General features: G+C 46.7%; 1 protein-coding gene across 2 annotated transcripts in view; it reads right to left on the bottom strand.

Moving 5' to 3' along the window:
- The window catches only part of RPS5 (ribosomal protein S5), a 367,355-nt gene that overhangs the window by 96,370 nt on the left and 250,274 nt on the right, over window positions 1–20,711 (bottom strand). For both annotated transcript variants that reach the window (XM_044084344.1, XM_044084345.1), the window contains one exon: window positions 9,363–9,461. In XM_044084344.1, the coding sequence (XP_043940279.1) occupies window positions 9,363–9,461 (99 nt within the window). The remainder of the gene's footprint in view (window positions 1–9,362; window positions 9,462–20,711) is intronic.

The following is a 20,711-nucleotide window of genomic DNA, read 5'->3' as shown; positions in this document are numbered from 1 at the left end:
TGTCTAATGACACAGCTAGCCTGTACAACTGGTAAAACTTGTTGCCTCCCTATACAACATGACAGAGGTGTTGGCCTGGGCTTCAAAGGTGAGAGCACCTGTAGGGGTTGGAGAAGGGCTTTCAGATTCTTTATGTTGATGTGTTCCTTGACCTCTCTGGAGAACCACTGTCCCTCTTGGGGAGAATATCCACATACCTGGGTGAAGTCAGGCAAGTGTCATGAAAATCCTTTAAAACATACTCCTACTATTTTGCAGTACTTTTTAGTAATGTGGAAGAATTTCCCCTCCCCCAAAAAGGAACTGGTCTGCTCAGCAAAAGAAACACAAGCTGATAGCAAATCCACCAAAGCCTGCAGAGCAGTGTACTCTTCAGTGGTAGGAAAGCTCTGAAGGGTTTGGCACCCAAGCTGGTCTTTAAACAACTCGGCTCGAGCTGACTGTTAAGGTACAGAATATGCCCTGAAGCCTTGGAAGCTGGCTGGCTTTTATATCCATGGCAGGATATGATCCATATAGCCAAGGCTACTGCAGCAGTCTGCAGCAGTGATCAATATGATCAGTCCTGAAGAGGCCCCTCTTCCCCTGGGAGAAACTGGATCTACAGTCCCATGGGAGGGAAGGCCCTGAACAGAGGGAGAGGAAAGGAGACTTTGCAGAGATGAATGAAATTCCTTTTCAAGAGTGATGCTTTTTTACAAGATTCTGTAATAGTTTTGTACGACAGACAAGATCCACTTAGCAGTAATGGGCAGGGAGGGCCAGGGTTCATAGGTTCATAGAGTAGTACTAAGCTAACTGCCCTTGCGAGCCATTTTAAGCCTAGCCAATTATCCCTTGTGAGACTCTAACCCTGCACCTTGTGTTTGCAAGGCAAACACCTTAACCATTAGGCCACCCTCCCACCCAACAATAAATACCTTCAACCTGTGAATCTCCAGCCCATGGTGGGGATCAAACCTTGCACTTCGTGATTGAAAGGCATACACCTTAACCACTGCCCCACTTGCCTTTGCAGGGTCTCTGGGACAAAGGAATCTGTGGACCAAGGTGGGAGGGAGGAAGCAGGAAATCTAGTAGCAGGTTTTTCTGGAAGACAGACTTTTCCTGGCTTGGACTCCCACTATGGTTTCTCCCGCTTTCTTTTCTTTATTAGGTGGGCTTTTTTTTCTCTACAGAGATTGTAGATTTAAAAAGATACTTCCTTTGGTATCTAGGAACCGATGTAAAAATAATGCACGTTCTGAAAGAGTTTAGCAGCAGCAGGGCCCAACAAAAGGTCACTATGAAGAGGGCAGTACACTACCTTGGCCTAGATATCTTTAGGGAGGGATTGAATGCAAAGGTAAGCAAACTTGCTGATGACAACCAGTGGACCCAGCTCTGGTGGAAACAGTTGCTGCAGCATCACAGCCTCATTTAATGAAAAGTCTGGCTACTTGGGAAGCATTTTATTTTTTTAAATCTTAGTCTGGAATTAGGGCTTTGAATCCTCAAAAATCAGCAAGTCTTACTCATGTTTGGCAAGAGAGACATTCATTTGTGTTTAGTAGCTGCGGGTGCTAAATGCCATGGTGGCAGAGGTACAGACTTTACCATACCTGTCCATGGCCCTACAAACTTGTTATATGGAAGCACAACGGATGCAGTGAGAAGTTTGGTGGGTTGTTCTGCAGGGAGTAAAAGCCAAGGGCTACACTACAGGGTTTTCGTATAGAAATTTCATCTTCACTAGCACCTTCACTAGCACCTTGTAGAACCAATCTGGCACGAGTGCTGGTGGCTGTGAATCTTGGTTAGTAGCTGTGGAGGAAAAAGCATCCAAGACTACTTCCGGAACATGAGGAAGTTAAGGTTTCAAGACTCCCACTTCCAGTAATTCAAAGTACCACTTCTGCACATCTGTGACCCGTTTAGTGTCCTACTGGAAGTGTTTCATTATCCTGGTGATGGTTTCAAAAGGAAATCTCTAAGTGGGGAATGTGGTGACAAGTTATCCTCATCTGAGGCCAGTTGCCACACAATCCATTTTTGAAAAATAAACCAATAAGTTTCCATACGAATTTGATTCCCCTCAGAGGATTCGCGCCTTTATAATGTGCGAGTGGAGGCAGTTGAAGGAGGCGATTGAGGCTCCAAAGATGAGATGGCTTTGTATAAGCCCCGATAAAAAAAAAATCCAGCCATTCCTCAAGGAAAGTCTCATTTCTTCAGCAGGACATCTGTCTTAAAAGCGCAAATATGTAGAATCTTGGCAGACCCTGAAAAATGAGCCAGGGATCTCCAGTTAGTACCAGAGTTATGCCAATTATGCCCTCCAGTCTCTGAAAAAAATCACCCTGTGTTTCTCCCTCCATTCACTCATAGCAATAGGGATTTCAGTCTGACATGTGAACAAGAGACTATCACACCGTAGATCTTGGCAAAGACATCAGAATCGGACTGGGCAGCCCAAAGTTTTAATTTTTATATTTCTTAGGGAAATGCAGGTTGCAAGAGACCAATGGTTCTGCAAAGTTACAGAGAGTCTAGAAACACTTGTCACCAAAAGTACAGTTTTGTACCTACCATAAATGTAGATGTTAGAGTGTATACCTTGCTGCAGTCATCACACTTGGGTTATCCTGCCGTCAGGCGGTCCCGCAGTCGGCCAGAATTCCAAAGTCTTGGTCCAGCGTCAGTTGCTGTCGCTTCTTCCCTGATGTCAGAGCGCCAGGGGTATATCAGAGGCATCAGATGCCATTTTCTTCAGTTTTTTCTTGCCCCAGATGTCAGGTGCACCTAATAGGTATGCAAAAATATATGTATATATATAGCTATCTTGAAAAATGCTAAACAAAACCCTTAGGCACAAGCAAATACACCACAGAGGTTGTATAGAATAGAGATATGTTCAGCTGGTTTTAGAGGGGATGGAGGGAGGGCAACCTGGACTGCAGCAGGGTATACACTAACATCTACATTTATGGTAGGTACAAAACTGTACTACGTTCATCGTGTTACCCTGCTGCAGTCATCACACTTGGGTAGAATCCCAAAGCTAAGGATGGGCGGAGGAGTCAAACAGGGTTAGAGGGGGCTAGAAGGCCCTGCAAAACTGCAGTGGCGAAGCCCGCCCTGGTCTTAGAGTAAAGTGGTAAGTGATAATGTTTGGTGAAAGTGTGTACTGAAGTTGCAGCTTCCAGAATATCTTTGGTTGGTACCCCCCTGAGGAAGGCTACAGATGTAGCTGCTGCCCTGGTAGAGTGGGGCCTTATGGTTGTAGGAACTGGTTTTCCACGGTGGGTGTAGCAAAAACATATGCACTGTCCTATCCATTTGGAAATGGTTTGTTTTGAGATAGCTTTTCCTTGCGATGTTGTAGCATAGGATACAAGAAGCTGGTCAGATTTTCTGAAAGCCTTACTTTTATCCAAGTAGTAACATAGCTGTCTGTGAATGTCCAAGGAATGCAGGAGTCTTTCTCCTTTGTTTTGTAGATTTGGAAGTAAATGGATGGTTTGAATTAGGGCCACACTGGACACTACCTTAGGCATAAAATAGGGGTTAGTTCGTAGAGAAACCCTGTCTTGATGAAAAATGAGGAAAGGCTCTACTGCCTTTAGTGCCTGAAGCTCTGAAACTCTTCTAGCTGAAGTGATTGCTAGCAGCAGGGCAGTCTTCCATGATATAAACTTTAGGTCAGCTGAGAAAGCTGGTTCAAAAGGAGGTAGCGTGAGTTTTGCCAGAACAAAATTGAGGTCCCAAGTAGGTGTTGGTGGTCTACTGGGTGGCCTAATGTTCTTGGCCCCTCTGAGAAACTGCCTTAAGAGTGGATGTGAAAATAAGGGAGGATCCGTGTTGTAGTGAGCAGAAATAGCTGAAGCATGGATTTTAATAGATGAAAAAGAAAGCCCTTTGTGTAACATCTCAGTTAGATATTGCAGAATCTGAGGTATGTCAGGTTGAAGGGTATTTTGGCCTTTAGCTTGGTTCCAGGCGCAAAACCTTTTCCATTTGTCTGAGTAGGCTTTCCTGGTGCTGGGCCTCCTGGCCTCCAGAATAACTTCCATAACAGCTTGTGAGAGAGGAGCTGGCTGGCTGCCTAGGTGATTTGCCATGCAGCCAAGTTTAAGGTTGAGCTGGCTGTGTAGAATCTGACTGTCTCGCAGTGTGAACAGGTGGGTAATTTGTGGTAGAATCCATGGTGGGCCATGGGCCATATTCCTTAATAGTGGATACCAGCGCTGGCGTGGCCAGTCTGGAGCAATGCGTATCATTCAGGGTCTCTCCATCCTGACTTTCAGTAGCACCTTTGTGAGAAGGGGTAGTGGAGGAAAGGCATATACTGTTAGCATTTTCCAACTGAATGAGAGTGCGTCCACTTTCCAAGCTTGTTGGTGAAAAGTCCTTGTGCAAATCTTTGTTAGCTGACAGTTTTGAGGGCTGGCAAACAGGTCCATGTCTGGGAGCCCCCACTTTTGAGTTATCATTGCGAATACTTGTGGATCCAGTTTCCATTCGTAGGGATCCATGATGTTTCTGCTTAGGTCGTCTGCCAATGTGTTCTTTTTTCCTGGCAGGAATTGAGCTTGTAATTGAACTTGGTAAGCCAATGCTGTGTTCCACAAGATCATTGCTTGCCTGCATAGAGGGTAGGAGTGTGTGCCCCCTTGTTTATGTACCACATTACTGTGGTGTTGTCTGTCCTTATGATAAGCTGTCCTGGATGCAAGAAGTCCTTGAAAGCTGTCAGAGCATTTTGTACAGCTAGCATTTCTTTCTGATTGATGTGCAGATTCCTTTGATCTGCTGTCCATAAGCCTTGAACGCACTGTCCTGCCATGTGCTGCCCCCCCCCCCCCCCCCCAGGCATAGTTCGATGCATCTGCTGTCATAGTTTGCCTGGCTGAGGGTAGGGTGAAAGGCTGACCCTTGTTGAGGTGACAAGCCTGTGACCACCATAGAAACTCCCGTTGAAGGCAGGGAATTAGAGTTATCATAGTTTCCAAGCTGTGACTGTGTTGAGTCCATACGCTTTTTAGGTACCATTGTAATTTCCTCATATGCAGTTTTGCAAATAGTACTAGTAGTATGCAAAATGCCATGAAGCCCAAGGCCTGCAGAATTTTTCTTGCAGGGAGTTGGGTCTTTGTTGCCATTGTTCTGAAGTATTGAGTTAATTGTAGTGGTTTGTCTGGCGTCAGATAAGCCATCTGGGCCGTTGTATTCAAGCTGGCACCCAGGAATGTCAGTTTGTGAGGGCACTAGTTTTGATTTCTGTTCGTTTACAGTGTACCCTAGGCAACTTAGAAGATGTCTTACAAAAGCCAGGCGATGTAAGAGAATGTCCTTGCTTTCTGCAAGTATGAGACAGTCGTCCAGATATGGGTATATTTGAATTCTCCTCTGTCTGCAGTATGCAATTACTGGTGCCAGGCATTTTGTGAAGACCCTGGGCGCAGTAGACAAGCCAAAGGGCAGTGCAGAGAATTGGTAATGGGTTGAACCTGCAATGCAACAGAGGCATCTTCTGCAATTTTGTCTGATAGGGACATGCAGGTATGCTTCCTTGAGGTCCAACATTACTAGCCAAGCTTTCTTGCCCAACATGGGAAGAAGCTGTTGTAGTGTTAGCATCTTGAATTTGGGTACTTGCAAGAAAGTGTTTAAAATTGAAAGGTCCAGAATGGGTCTCCAAGCATTGTCCTTTCTGGGGACTAGAAAGAGCCTCGAGTAAAATCCTTGGCCTTGCTCCTGTGTAGGTACCAGTTGGATGGCTTTCATGTCCATGAGAGCTGTAATTTGTTTTTGTGCCTCTGCCCACTGATTTTGTGGCAGGTTTGGCATTCCTTTTATCCTTGGCAAGGTGTGGAAATGGAATCTGCATCAGTGTGAGATAATGTCTAGGACCCATTTGTCCTTTGTGACAGTTGTCTGCAAAAAGTGTTAATTTCCCTCCCAAGGGAGCTGCCAAGAGGGTTTTGCTTGGCAGTTTGATGTTCTAGTCATTGTGTTTGCCTTCTAGTGGTTTGGGACCCGTCTTCTCCTTTCTGTATTGTAGTGCCCCATTGGCGAGGTTTGTAAGGGATTTGTGCTTGTCCTCTGCCCCTTGGGTGCCTGTATTTACCCCTCTGTGGCCTGTCAGAAGCTGGAAGGACCAATTTTTGGCTGGCCAATTTCTGCTGAAGCGTGGGGGCTGTACCTGTAAGAAATCTTTTGACAGTCTGCATAGATTTTGCCTTATCCTCCATTTTCTTTAAAACCTCCCCTGCTTTAACCCCAAATAAAACATCCTGCTGTACGGGCGCATCCAGTAACTTTGCTTTAACATGATCAGGCAGAGATTGTTCCTTTAACCAAGCATGCCTATGTATAACAGACCCAGTAACAGCTGCTCTGGAGGAAGCTTCCAATGCATCAAAACCACAGCTGCATGCAACAGATCTTGCATTTCCTTGAGTTCAGACTGTTGAGGGAGCATCAGAATCTTCATAAGGGGGAAAGGAGTAATCCTGTTCTTCAGAGGAGCCTGAGGAAACAGACACCTGATCAGAGGAGGCATAATCCTCCTCTTGTCTAGGCCTTTTGTGGAGGGGGGGGGGGGGTTTGGGAACCCCTGATCAAAGAAATCAAATCTTCAGCCATTTTAAGCATCTGTTTCTTAGGCATAGGGCCTTGACCTGGAGACTGAAGTGTAGGCTTTTTTGGTTTTAGAGGAGTCTTAAGCTTAGCATAAGATTTTATGGTGAGGGTAGTCGGTCTGAAGACACCTTCAGAAAACGAAGGTGTTTCTGCAACACCGGCTTCCCCTACTGCGATGTCGTCGGTTGGGCCTAAGGAAAAAGGCTGCGTCGGCCTAGAAATCTCTGCTGGGGGATCCGATGTGGCCTGGGGATCCAATTCAGCGGTAGCCAGGGGCTGCGTAGGCGCCTCACTGAAAACGAAGAACCGGCGACCGGGCCAGCCGAGGCCTCTGAGTCTGACTTGGATCTAGGCTGCCTGTCCCTATCCTTGTGTTTTTTATGCACGCCGGTAGTCGGTTGCTCCGACGGCATAGTGTAATTAAATTTTCTACCGAAGTAGTGTCATGCGAAATCAAAGCAACGCTTTATAGTTCGCTTACTGAACCTAGCACAAAACCGACAACCAGTGACGTCGTGGTCTGGGCCTAGGCAAGGTATACAAAAAGAATGAAAATCCTTATGAGGTATTTGCTTCCTACAAGAAATGCAAATGTTATCTGACATAAGACTGAGGCAAGAAAAGGTTCCCCAACGGGGTACTTAGCTTTGAAGACTTCGGACTGTAACTCTATTCGAAAATCTCAGGTGTCGGCCGACCGGCACTTGCGAACTGCTTCGGGCACCGTGCGGCAAGAAAGACAGAAGAAAATGGCGTTGGATGCCTCTGATATACCCCTGGCACTCTGACGTCAGGGAAGAAGCGACAGCAACCGACGCCAGACCAAGACTTTGGAATTCTGGCCGACTGCGGGACCGCCTGACAGCAGGATAACCCAAGTGTGATGACTGCAGCAGGGTAACACGATGAATATCATGTATTCACGGAAGCTAACCTGGTTTTGAGAGTTCTGGGGATCTATGGTAATCATGTTCAACCCTTAGAGTGGAGGTCTTAGTAGGGAATTTGCCTTCCACAGCCACACTTCTCTTAGCAAACCTTTAGCAAAAGACAACTCCGTCAACAGGGCACTTCTGAACAAGCCTGGTTAGTGGTAGCAGTACAATAATGCATTATTCAGACCAACGATGGTGATGCTTCTACATTTGGACTGGCAGCAAGTCTTTAGGATCTCACACCCATATGGCCACTTCTATACCTCATCATCCACAGCATATGGCCAAACTGGCTATGCTTAAAACGGCTCTTCAGGGCAGTTAGCTTAGTATGAACCTTATAAACCAGATCTGGCAGGATGAGCTACAAGCACTAGAATATTTCAGTCATCCAAAAAGGACAAGACATACAGGATGGGCATGACAAGGTCCGCTTGTTCTGCATGTATGTTTGGTATCCCCAGAGGTTTTGACCCGAATTCTAGACAGCCTCACAACTGTGTCCAATACCAAATTTGCCTGATGGAAACTTTGCACCAATTTTCCAGTTTCTCACACAGGGGAGTGAGAAATTAGGATTGGGGGGGGGGGGTTGGAGACCAGGGTTAGGTAGTCACAGCTGGTCCTCTGGGGGAGTGGAGATTTACAGTCCCTCTTGATTCCCTTCATATTGCCTTTTTTTTTTGTCATAGGCAACCCTGACACCACTTTGGCAGTTTACATGTTCCTGGTTTTCTACAAGACGACTATTAGGCAATTCCTGCAGTGGAAGGTGGAGCATACAGTTAACTGTACTAAAACTGTACTCATAGCCTTCCCTTTGTTAAAGCTCTTAAAACAGAAGAGGTTTGTGGGAAAAAAAATTCATAGCCCAGAGACAGAGAAATTTGGATATCTCCACATCTAAAGGACATGTGCAGAAAAGGATGCCTCTTCAATACTGTACCAATGGCATAAATTCTGAAAACTGCATCTGCAGAAGCATAAGCACACTTCATGCTACTGAATGGAAAGTCTGGATAAGCTGTCCCGCCACTTGCTAAAGATAAGGATATGGGCCTGACAATTTAGGTCTCCATAATACTGTGGCCAAGGGTCTGTTCTCTTATCTCGAGTCTACTCTTAAACAGGTAGTTTCTTCCAAGAGGGAGTATGGCCCCTTTGGGCGCCATTAACAGGAGAACATAGGTCTATCAAAGGATTCGTATGAGTTGCACCCCTAAATAGGTCTGGCTTTTTAGAGGCTAATGCCTCAGTCTTGTTGCTGGGGGTGGGGTTCTTACACATCTACCTCAAAGCCCTCATGTATCCAAGATCTCTGGAGCTTCCCTTCGAAAATGGCCAGTCATAAAAGTTAAGGTGCTAGCAAAGCTGAGGTCACCGTTTGGAAAGGAGGATGCCAACATACCCTCACTACTGGGATCATACTCCAGGATCAGAAGAGACTATATGCACACACAAAAATGCCAGGCATAGCTAAAGGGGTCCTATGAAAAGGCCAGGAAATTGAGAGAGACAAGACAGACTTCCTTAAAGTGGGGAATACTACATGGTGAAGACAACAGAATGGGTAGTGGACAAAGAATCCATACGGGCAAAGGTAGGTAGGGGAGACATGGAGGTTAAGCAACATATGACATGCATGTTGGCTAAACTAAACATCTTGCCGGCAAATGCAATGCAACAGTGTGTAAAATACATTGAAAATTACTCAACTTGGTTAGGCAATGGTGATGCAAGACACAATGTTAACTGCAAATACATAGTTAAAAAAAATGCCCCTAGTGAAAAATGCTCACATACCTTAGCTGCATTGATTAGCTCATCTGCTAAACACTCAGCAATGGTCTTGATATTTCTGAAAGCAGCCTCTCTAGCACCAGTACACAGCAACCAGATAGCCTAAATTGTAAGAGTAACTAAATTAATGGAATGCAGAAATGCATATTTATGTCAACCAACACTTTCACTAGGGAATAAAATTCCAAAGATAGTAGATTAAAAAAAATGTTAGGTTAGAGAAAGCAGAAAGTACAGTTGTGTACACTTACCATAAAATGTAGATGTTAGAGTGTATTCACTGTTGCAGTCATCACACTTGGGTTATCTGCCTGCAGGTAGCCCTCAGTCAGCCCGAATACCAGAGACTTAGCATTTCTGCGTCAGATGCGGTCGCTCCAGGACTGACGTCAGAGGTATAAAAACAGGCAGCAGACGCCATTACATCAGTTTTTCTTTCTCCAAATGTCAGGAGTCCCCCAAACAGGAAGCCAAGTTATGGTGGTTGGGGGGGGGGGGGGCACTACCAGTAAAAAGAAAATACCAATATCCCTGAGGGGTGAGTATTAAAATAGAAGACAGCGAGGCGAGTGCGCGGGCAAGACAGCGAGGCGAGTGCGCGGGCAAGACAGCGAGGCGAGTGCGCGGGCAAGACAGCGAGGCGAGTGCGCGGGCAAGACAGCGAGGCGAGTGCGCGGGCAAGACAGCGAGGCGAGAGCGAGGAAAGACAGCGAGGCAAGACAGCAAGGCGAAAAGTGCTGGCAAGACAGCGAGGCGAGCGCAAGACAGCGAAGCAAGACAGGCGAGCGCAAGACAGCGAGGCGAGAAGCGCGAAGACAGCGAGGCGAGAAGCGCAAGACAGCGAGAGAGCGCGCAAGACAGCGGCGCAAGACAGCGAAGAGCGCAAGACAGCGAGGCGAGAGAGCGCGCAAGACAGCGAGGCGAGCGCGCAAGACAGCGAGGCGAGCGCGCAAGACAGCGAGGCGAGAGAGCGCGCAAGACAGCGAGGCGAGCGCGCAAGACAGCGAGGCGAGAGAGCGCGCAAGACAGCGAGAGAGCGCGCAAGACAGCGAGGCGAGAGAGCGCGCAAGACAGCGAGCAAGACAGCGAGGCGAGCGCGCAAGACAGCGAGGCGAGCGCGCAAGACAGCGAGGCGAGCGCGCAAGACAGCGAGGCGAGCGAGAGCGCGCAAGACAGCGAGGCGAGCGAGAGCGCGCAAGACAGCGAGGCGAACGAGAGAGCGCGCAAGACAGCGAGAGAGCCCGGAGAGCGAGAGAGCGAGAGCACGAGGAGAGGCAAGAGAGCGTGCAAGGCGAGTGAGAGCGAGAGAGAGCAAGGCGAGCGAGGCAGCAAGGCGAGAGAAAGCGGAAGGAGAGCGAGAGGGCAAGGAGAGGCAAGAGCGAGAGCGAGCAAGGAGAGCGAGAGCGAGCTGGAGGGACGAAAACCAGGACTGCAGTGAATACACTAACATCTACATTTATAGTAAACAAGGTTAAACTTTTTCTGGCTCCACGAAGTCTGCTCTTCAAATTTTCCCTTAAGAAAGCTCTACTCTTATAATAATCAGTCTAATCGCTTTATTATAAGCCTAGCACTTTGTTTTCAAAACCTCTCTTTTAAGTAAGCACTCGCTAACTAAAGTAAGCACTACATCCACCTACCTTCCCTGTGAGTACCCACTTCCCTTAAAGGCACAGCACTCCCTTATAATATTCTAGCATGTCGAGTGGTAGATTACTAGCATCCTCTTCGTTTCAGCTGGTTAATCTGGGAATCTTGAGACAATGCTACAATTGTCTCGTGTACACAGACAACCCTCTCCTCCTCCCAACAAACACAAATACATGTGAGAGATGCAACTATATAGCCAAACTGGAGGCTGAACTCTCTCAACTCAGGACTGGCAAGATCAGACAGGAGGAGAAGGTAACCACACACACAGCAAACCTAGTCCCACACAGACCTACCACAAATGCAAACCAAACACATAACACAAAGACATACTCGGAGGCTCTAACAAAAAACTTACCAAAACAACAGAGGCTACCAAAGCAGACACCCAAAAATCCACCACCTCAAAACATAACACATGCAACACATACTTAAATAAATCAGTGCGTCAAACAATCACAGCCCTCAAGGCCAAACACCATGCCTGATACACTAGTAATAGATGACTCTATAGTCAGACACACTGACGTTCCGCTTACCAGGCTAAACAAGGAGAGGGTAACGGGTGAGCTGCCTAGCGGGAGCTAGGATCCGCCACATAACACACGCACTCAGGTCACTCCAAAGCAAGTACAAATATGACTCCGTCATTGTCCATGCTGGCGTGAATGACCAGAGACGCATCTCCCTGGACTACATGAAAAGAGACAGAGGAGCTCTCTGATTATGTAGCCCAGGCTGGTATGACCCTGAGCAGCATCTTGCCCTCCCAAGAATGATGCCACAATACAAAGACAAGATGATCAGCTTTAATAATTGGATCAATTACTGGTGTCATTCTAGGGGGATCCAATGTCTTGTCTGCTTGGGATGACATGCTGGACAAGCCACGCTGCTTCGCAAGGGACAGCTTGCATCTGTCCCCACTGGGCTTCCGGATATTGGCTAAGGCTCTTGCCTCCCCCATAGTGCCTTTTTTAGGCAAGGCTCAAAAGACAAACCCGCCTCCTTAGAAAACAAAAATGGAAAAAAATTAAGGGTAATGCTGCTCAATGCCAGAAGTCAGATGCAGGCTCTCTAAGCACTCCTCGGTATGGAGAACATCGATGTCTGTGCAGTAACTGAAACCTGGTTCAAGGCTCCTGATTGCACCCCAGCGCTACCAGGCTATACCTCGTATCATGCTTTTCGGCCCCAAAACTCGGGCCAAACCAAAAAGGGAGGAGGAGTGTCCATAGTCATAAAGGACACCCACACCTCCAGGTTAGTGGCAACACATGAAGCATCAGAGACCATCCAGGTGCAACTAACCGTAGGCAAAACTGCTATACAACTGGTAGCATGTTACAGACCACCCTCCCAATCTCAGGAACCCCATTCAGCCTTCCTGAAGACATTGGAGGATATGAATGTCTCACCAAACACCATCATATTGGGAGACTTCAACTACCCTAACATAGACTGGGTGCATTATTCTAGCCCAAACACCCTAGCCCAAAGGTTCCTGGAATTCATAAATTCAAATGCAATGGAACAGCTAGTCACCTCTCCCACAAGGAGATAATATACTAGACCTGATCATCACAAACATGGGGACAAAGTGCTCCACACCGGAAGTATACCCCTCACTAGTGAGATTTGACCACAAACTAATCACCCTGGATATACATATCCCACCTCCACCCCCAACACAAAAGACTACAGTGAAAAACTTCTCAAAAGCCGACTTTACTCTTCTTAAAACTGAGATGGTATCCTTTAAGCCCACTGGGCCAGTGGAAACCACATCCCACAATGCAGAATCCTTCACAAATGCTTTCTGCGGACATCTCCAAGAATGCATGGATCATGCAATCCCAAATAAAACCAAAACCCTCTCCCACCAAGGGCAGGCTGGTGGACCCCAGCCATAAACAAATTGTATAACAAAAGAAGGAAGCTACTGCACGACAGAGCAAAATCCTATAAAGAGAAGGCATCTCTGATCAGCACTAGTAGAAAGCTACGTTCCCTCAAAAACATCCATGAGAGAAAAATCGCTATGGACACTAAAGATAACCACAAGGCCTTCTTCAGCTATGTTAGAAACCTGGGCAGAAACCCTCAGATATGTTCAGAGTTAGTTCACAATGACAAAAAATACACAGAACCCACAGATATTGCCAACATTATGGCAGACAGGTTCAGTGCAAATTTCTCCCCTCCCTCACCCCCAAAAGAAGAAATACTTATCCCAGCTGAATGTAACCTCCCTATCATCTCAGATGTCCAGGTGAGAACCGCCCTCAGGAAAGCTAAAAACACAGCATCAATGGGACCTGACGGTATCCCGGGTTGCGTGCTACGTGAACTCCAAGAGGCGCTAAACCCGCACATAAAATGCTATTTAACCTTAGCCTTACTACAGGATATGTACCTGAACACTGGCGTACAGCAACAGTAGTCCCACTCCACAAAGGCGGCACCTCTACAGACCCTGGTAACTACCGCCCCATAAGCTTAACCAGCCTGGTCTGCAAAGCTATGGAAAGAATCATTATGGAACTCAGACACTGGGGACTTAGACACTTGATCCCACCCAGTTCGGCTTTGTAAAGGGCAGATCCTGCCTTTTGAACCTGGTTGACTTCTTCGAAACAGTCACTAGAGCCACTGACAAGGGCAAAGCAGTCCATACAGCCTACCTGGACTTGGCTAAAGCTTTCGACACAATACCCCACTCTGGCATCATAGACAAGCTCAACAGCTTAAATGTAAATCCATATGTCACAAGATGGGTGGCAAACTGGCTAAAGGATAGAACCCATAATATCAAAAACGCTGGAGCCATGTCAGACTCAAAGCCAGTCACAAGTGGTGTCCCACAGGGCTCTGTCCTGGGACCCCTCTTGTTCGGCATTTATTTCTCAGATGTGAAAGCAAATATGGGAGGGTTGTGGCGGACAAATTTCGCAGACGACTGCAAACTAGGCGCCATAGTCGATACACCAGCTGACACATACATCCTACAAAAGGCCTCACTGAAACAGACAACTGGTGCCGGAGTCATGGCCTTAAACTAAATGCCAAAAAATGTATAGTCATCCCCTTTGGAAAAAACAAAGTACCCACAAATTATCACATAGACAGTAACCCACTGAGTATGGAAAAAGTAAGAGACCTTGGGGACCCAAGTCTATAGTGACCTCTCATTTGACACCCACGTTGCCAAAGTGGTTAGAAAGACTTTCTAACTTGCCCACCTTATGAAGGGATTTACATCCAGATCAAAGGTAGTCATTGTACCCCTATACTCCTCCCTTATCAGGCCCATGATTGAGTACAATGCCCCATTTGGTATGTACCTCACCCGGCACTTGCAACAACTAGAGACACCCCAAAAGTACCTCACCAAGAGGATCAAGGGTCTCCAACATATGTCATATGCTGCCAGACTAAAGAAACTCCAGCTTTATTCAGTAGCATACTGCCTGCTCAGAGGTGATCTGTGCCGGACGTACAAGGCCATGTCCAATCAGGAATTGATGGACATGCTCCACCTCAAAAAATCCAAATCCATCAGAACCACGAGAGCTAAAGATTTAAACCTCAGCACAAATATGAATAGGACATGCTGGAGGGACAGATTCATAACTCAGAGGCTTCCCATACTCGAACAGAATCCCAGTTCATGTTAGGCAGAGTCCCTCTCTGACTCTCCAAGAGAAATCTTGATGAGTGGATGGGAGATCGTAGGTTTACCCCAGGGGTCATCTCTGTGTCACTACTAGACAGAGGCACAGTAAACTAATTCTATTATGTAAGGGGGTCTTCACTGTGTCACTACTAGACAGAGGCACAGTATTCTAAATCTACTCTGTACACTTTTGTACCATTACATGGGGTGGCGAAAGCCACATCACTATGGCTAGGCTTATAAATGCCCCAGGGCAGATAGCCTAGTACTAAACTATGAAACTAGTAAGTGTACACAACTGTACTATGTTCGTGTTTCACTGTTGCAGTCCTCACTTGGTAGATTCCCAAAGCTGAAGGGTGGAGGCAGTCAAGAAGAGTTGGGGCTGGCTACACTAGCCCTGGCTTTGGAAAAGATAGGCAGGTGGTAATGCTTAGTGAATGTGTGCACAGAACTCCAGGTAGCAGCTTTCAGGATGTCCCTGGTAGGGTCTCCCCTGAGGAATGCTGTAGAGGTAGAAGTTGCCCTAGTGGAATGTGTTCTGACCCCCTGAGGGGTTGGTTTCCCAGGATGCTTGTAGCAGAAATGGATGCAGTGTGCTATCCATTTGGAAATTGTTTGCTTTGAAAATGGTCTTACTCGCCCCCTGGTGCAAAGCTGACTAGTAAATGGTTACATTTCCTGAAGGGCTTAGTCCTATCCAGGTAGGATCTGAGCTGTCTGTGCACGTCCAAGGAGCGCAGGATCCTTTCCCTTTTATTTTGAAGATCAGGGAAGAAAGTTGGCAAATGGATTGATTGGTTGAGAGCCACACTGGACACCACTTTAGGCATAAAAGGGATAGTCCTGAGGGAAACGATGTCAGCATGGAAAATAATGAAGGGTTCCACAGCCATAAGAGCTTGTAGCTTAGATACTCTTCTAGCTGAAGTGATAGCCAGAAGTAAGGCTGTTTTCCAAGAGAAGAATTTAAACTGCTGACACTGCAGGCTCAAAAGGGGGGTAGCGTGAGCTTTTCCAGTACAAAGTTAAGGTCCAAAGCAGGGGTGGGTGCTCTCGGTGGCCTTAACTTTTGCCCCCTCAGGAACTGTTTGATAAGCAGTGAAAGAAGGGAGGCGGCTCAGTGATGGAATGAGCTGAAATGGCAGAGGTATGGATCTTAATGGAGGAGGATAGGCCTCTGTGGAGTAAATCTGCTAAGTAATCCAGGATTAGAGGGCAGGGAGGGCAGAGTTGTGTCCTCTCCTTTAGACTGAATCCAGGAGCAGTACCTTTTCCACTTAGCATAGGATTTCCTTGTACTGGGGTATTCTGGCCTCAAGAATTACGTCCAGCACCTGCTTGCTTAGGCTGGTTACTGGGGAAGGATTTCAAGGAATAAGCCAGGCTGCAAGATTTAGGGTTTGCAGTTGTGGATGCAAGATCTGTCCCCCTGCTGAGAGTGCAGGGTTGAGTTCTGGTGTAGGTGCCAGGGTGGCACCAGTGACAGGCTGCGCAGGAGTGGGTACCAGTGCTGGCGTGGCCAGTCTGGGCCAATCAGAACTGTCCTTGGTCTGTCCTGTCCCATAGATGGAGAGACTTGCCCATGGAAGGATAGGGCATCCACTTTCCAGGCCCTGCTGTAGGTGTCCTGGTGCAGAATTTGCTAAGCTGGTGATTGCAGGGGAGGCAAAGAGCCACCTCTGGGGTCCCCCATTTCTGAATCAGAAGGTTGAAGGTGCTGGGCTCTAATTCCCACTCGTGTGGGTCTAGATTTCTGCGCAAGTTGCCCGCCAGCGAGTTTTGTTTGCCTGAGAGGAACTGGGTTTGCAAATCTACCTGCATGTCTAAGGCAGTGTTCCACAGGGCCATGGCTAGCCTGCGAGTGGGTAAGAGTGGGTTCCCCCCTGCTTGTTTATGTACCACATAACTGTGGTGTGTTTTTATTAGCAGGTGTCCTGGCGAGAGGAGGGATTTGAAAGATGTTAGAGCGTGCTACACAGCTAGCATCTCTCTTAGGTTGATGTGCAGATGAATTTGACTTGGGCTCCAGTGGCCCTGAATGCACTTGCAGTCCATGTGTGGCCCCCAGACAAAGTCTGATGAGTGTGTGGTTAGGGTCTGGACAGCATGGGGTTGAGTAAAGGGCAGTCCCCTGTTTGGTAGGCAGCAGCAGCATGCAACCCCAAGAAACTCTGTCCTTAGGGTATGATAGGAATGACCCTTTCCAGGCCCTGAGATTGTTGGCACCAAAAGACTTGGTACCACTGAAGTATCCTCAGATGCAGTCTGGCATATGGAATTAGGAAGCATGAGGCCATGAACCCTAGGGCCTGCAGGATTTTCCTTGCGGATAGCTGGGTTCTGGTGGCCATTTGAGTAAAAAAAAGTCTGATAGACTTGTTTTTCTAGAGTGAGGAATGCCATCTGGGATGCTGTGTCCAAGCTTGCCCCCAGGAACACAATCTTATTTCTTTTTGTTGATGTGTACCCCAGGAAGGTTAGAAGTTGGTTTACAAATGTCAGGTGCTGCAACAGCAATTCCTGACTGTCTGCCTGAATCAGGCAGTCATCCAAGTAAGTTTTAATTTGAATATTTCTCTGTCTGCAGTAAGCAATGGCTGGAGCCAGGCATTTTGTGAATACTCTGGGAGCAGTGGATAAGCCAAAGGGAAGTGCAGAGAACTGATAATACATAGATCCTCCCCTAAAGTGCAAGTATTTCCTGCATGACTCCCTTATAGGGATGTGCAGATAGGCTTCTTTTAAGTCTAGGGTGACTAACCAGGCATCTTTGGCTAGCATATGTAAAAGCTGCTGCAGGGTGAGCATTTTGAATTTTGGTACCACCAGGAAAGTGTTTGAGAATTGAAAGCTCTAGGATTGGGCGCCAAGTGCCCTCTTTTCTGGTTACCAGGAAAAGTCTGGAATAGAATCCTTGACCCATCTGTTCTGCAGGAACAGGCTGAATTGCCCTTTTAGAGAGCAGGTATTGAACTTGGTTTTGTGCCTCTGCCCACTGGTTTGGAGGGAGATCTGGGAACCCTTTTGGGGTTGGCAGTGAGTGGAAGTAAAATTTGCACCCCTGGGATACAATGTTGAGGATCCACTCGTCTGTTCATGCAGAAATTTCCATCAAGTGCAAGTTTTCCTCCTAGGGGCAAAAGCAGTTGGGCAGAGGTGGGGAGTGCAATAAAGTAGTAAATGAGAACTTCTGTAAGGGGGTGGGGCTTAGCACTCCCTGCTTTAGAAGTGGAGGCACTCCATTGCTTACATCTCTTGCATACCCTGAGACTGTAGTCTGGGGGGGTCTGTTTCCCCTGGGTCTAGTTTGAGATGGCCTTGAGGGGCTGGAAAGGACCAATGTTTAGAGGGGCAATGCCTACTGAATCTAGGAGGCTGTACTTGCAAAAATTTGACTGTCTGCGTAGATTTAGCTTTTTCTTCCATCTTTTTAAGAACCTCTTCTGCTTTGGTGCCAAACAGATTGTCCTTGTTCAAAGGGAGTGTCTAGTAACTTTGATTTGACAAGGTCTGACAAGGTCCGACAAGGTCTGCTCCTTAAGCCAAGCATGCCTTCTCAATACAGAACCAGTGACTGCTGCCCTGCAAGATGCTTCTAAGGAGTCAAAGCCACACTGCAATGTATGCTTGCTGACTTGCTTGCAGAATGCATAAGCTCTTGCAATTTTCTGCAGGCTGTAGAGATAGCTACTTTTTGCTTAATAAGTTCCATACGTTGTTGGTACTTCAGCATCTGAAACGGACAATTCAAAGCCCTAATGGCGAGAAATCCAGAGGTATGAACTTTCTTACCCCATCTGTCCAAAGCTCTGGAGTCCCTGTCTGAAGGGGTGGGATTCTTAGCTGTAGTTGTTTTCGATACCTTTAGGCCACTGGGAAATTACCTCTGGGTCAACAGTAGGATTTTTGAAAAGGAATTTGTGGGTGGTAAAATTTTTTGGCCTCTCTGAGGAACTGCTTAAGCAGTGGATGAGAAAAAGAGGGGAGGTTCTGTGTTATAATGAGCTGAAATGGCTCAGGTGTGAATTTTGATTGAGAAAGACAGGCCCTTGTGAAGCATCTCGGTTAAGTATTGCAAAATCAGAGGTAAATTGGGCACCGCTGTGCTCGTCCCTTGAGATACGTTACAAGCACAGAATCTTTTACATTTTTCAGCATAAGATTTTCTAGTACTAGGCCTCCTTGCCTCTAAAATATCCATCACTGGTTTACTGAGGGATGGTAAAGAAGAGATTAGATAACTGAACCTAGCAGCCTGGCTAGTGTATGAAGATGAGGGTGCAAAATCTGGTTCTCCTGCTGAGGAGTCTGAGGCATGTGTCATGGGGCACACAGTGACACAGCGCAAGAGGGGTACCAGTGTTGGTGTGGCCAGTCTGGTGCAAATCAAAATCGTCCTTGGTTTGTCTTGTTTGATCTTTAGTAGTACTTTGGAGAGCAGAGGAGGAAAGGCATAAACTGATAGGTTTTTCCAGCTGAAGGACAGAGCATCCACCTTCCAAGCTTGTTTGTGGGGAGTCCTTGTGCAAAATGTGTCCAATTGATAGTTCTGGGGAAGAGGCAAACCGGTCTATATCTGGGCTCCCCCATTTGCTTGTCAACATGTTGAAAATCCTTCGTTCCAGCTTCCACTCGTGTGGGTCCATGAGGTTTCTGCTTAAGTTCGTCTGCCAGTGTATTTAGTTTTCCTGGCACGAACTGAGCTTGTAGATGCACTTGGTAGCTCAGGGCTGTGTTCCACAATGCCATGGCTAGTCTCCATAGGGGTTAAGAATGTGTACCCCCCTCCTTATGTACCACATAACAGTGGTGCTGTCCGTCTTTACCATTAATTGTCCTGGAAGAATGTGGTCTTTGAAGACTATCAGAGCATGCTGTACAGCTAACATTTCTTTTTGATTCATATGCAAGTGCATTTGACTTGGGTTCCATTTGCCCTAAATGCACTTCCCTGCCAGGTGAGCCTCCCATGCATAATCTGATGAGTCTGTTAAGGTTTGGGCGGCAGAGGTTGGTGTGAATGGTAGTCCCTTTTGGTGGCAGGCCTCTGCCAACCAAAGAAACTCTAGGCGTAGGCAAAGTATGATAGGAATCATTGCTTCTAGATCCTGAGAATGTTGATATCATAGGCTTTTTAGATACCACTGTAGTTTCTGCATATGCAGTCTTGCATGTGGAATCAGAAGAATGCAGGAGGCCATGAACCCCAAGGATTGTAGCATTTGCCTTGCAGATAGTAGGGTTTTTATTGGCCACTTGTTTGAAGTAGGTTGTCAAATGAATTTCTCTGGTGTAAGGAAAGCCATCTGAGAAGTTGTATTCAAGCTTGCTCCCAGGAATATGATTTGGTTGACAGGGTACCAGGTGTGATTTCTTTTCATTTATGGTGTACCCCAGACAATTTAGGACCCTTTGTACAAAGGCCAGATGATTCAAAAGTATGTCCTGGCTTTCTGCCTGAATTAAACAATTGTCCAGGTATGGGTATATTTGGATATTTCTTTGCCTGCAAAATGCGATAACTGGGGCTAGCCACTTTGTGAATAGCCTGGGTGCAGTAGATAAGCCAAAGGGTAGTGCAGAGAACTGGTAGCGATTGTAGCCTGCTTTGAAGTGTAGCTATCTTCTGCAAGATTCCCTGATTGGGATGTGCAGGTATGCTTCCTTTAAATTGAGTGTTACCATCCAGGCATCTTTTCCTTGCATAGGAAGCAACTGGTGAAGAGCCAGCATCTTGAATTTTGGAATCACCAAAAAGGTGTTTAGACAGGTCCAGAATAGGACGCCATGAATTGTCTTTTCTGGGTACCAGGAAAAGTCTCTAGTAGAAACCTTGCCCTTTTTCCTCTTCTGATACAGTTTGATTAGCCTTTATGTTTAAAAGAGAGAGTATTTGCTTTTGAGCCTCTGCACACTGATTTGGGGGTTGACCTGGCCAACCTTTTGGCGTTGGTAATGTGTGGAAGTGAAATCTGTATCCTTGGGACACTATTTAAAACCCAATTGTCCTGGGTAATGAGTTC

Source organism: Protopterus annectens, chromosome 9.part0 (assembly GCF_019279795.1).
Source record: "Protopterus annectens isolate FY-2018-M chromosome 9.part0, PAN1.0, whole genome shotgun sequence".
In the NCBI taxonomy this organism is placed as follows: Eukaryota; Metazoa; Chordata; order Ceratodontiformes; family Protopteridae; genus Protopterus; species Protopterus annectens.
This window is presented reverse-complemented; position numbering and strand designations above follow the sequence as displayed.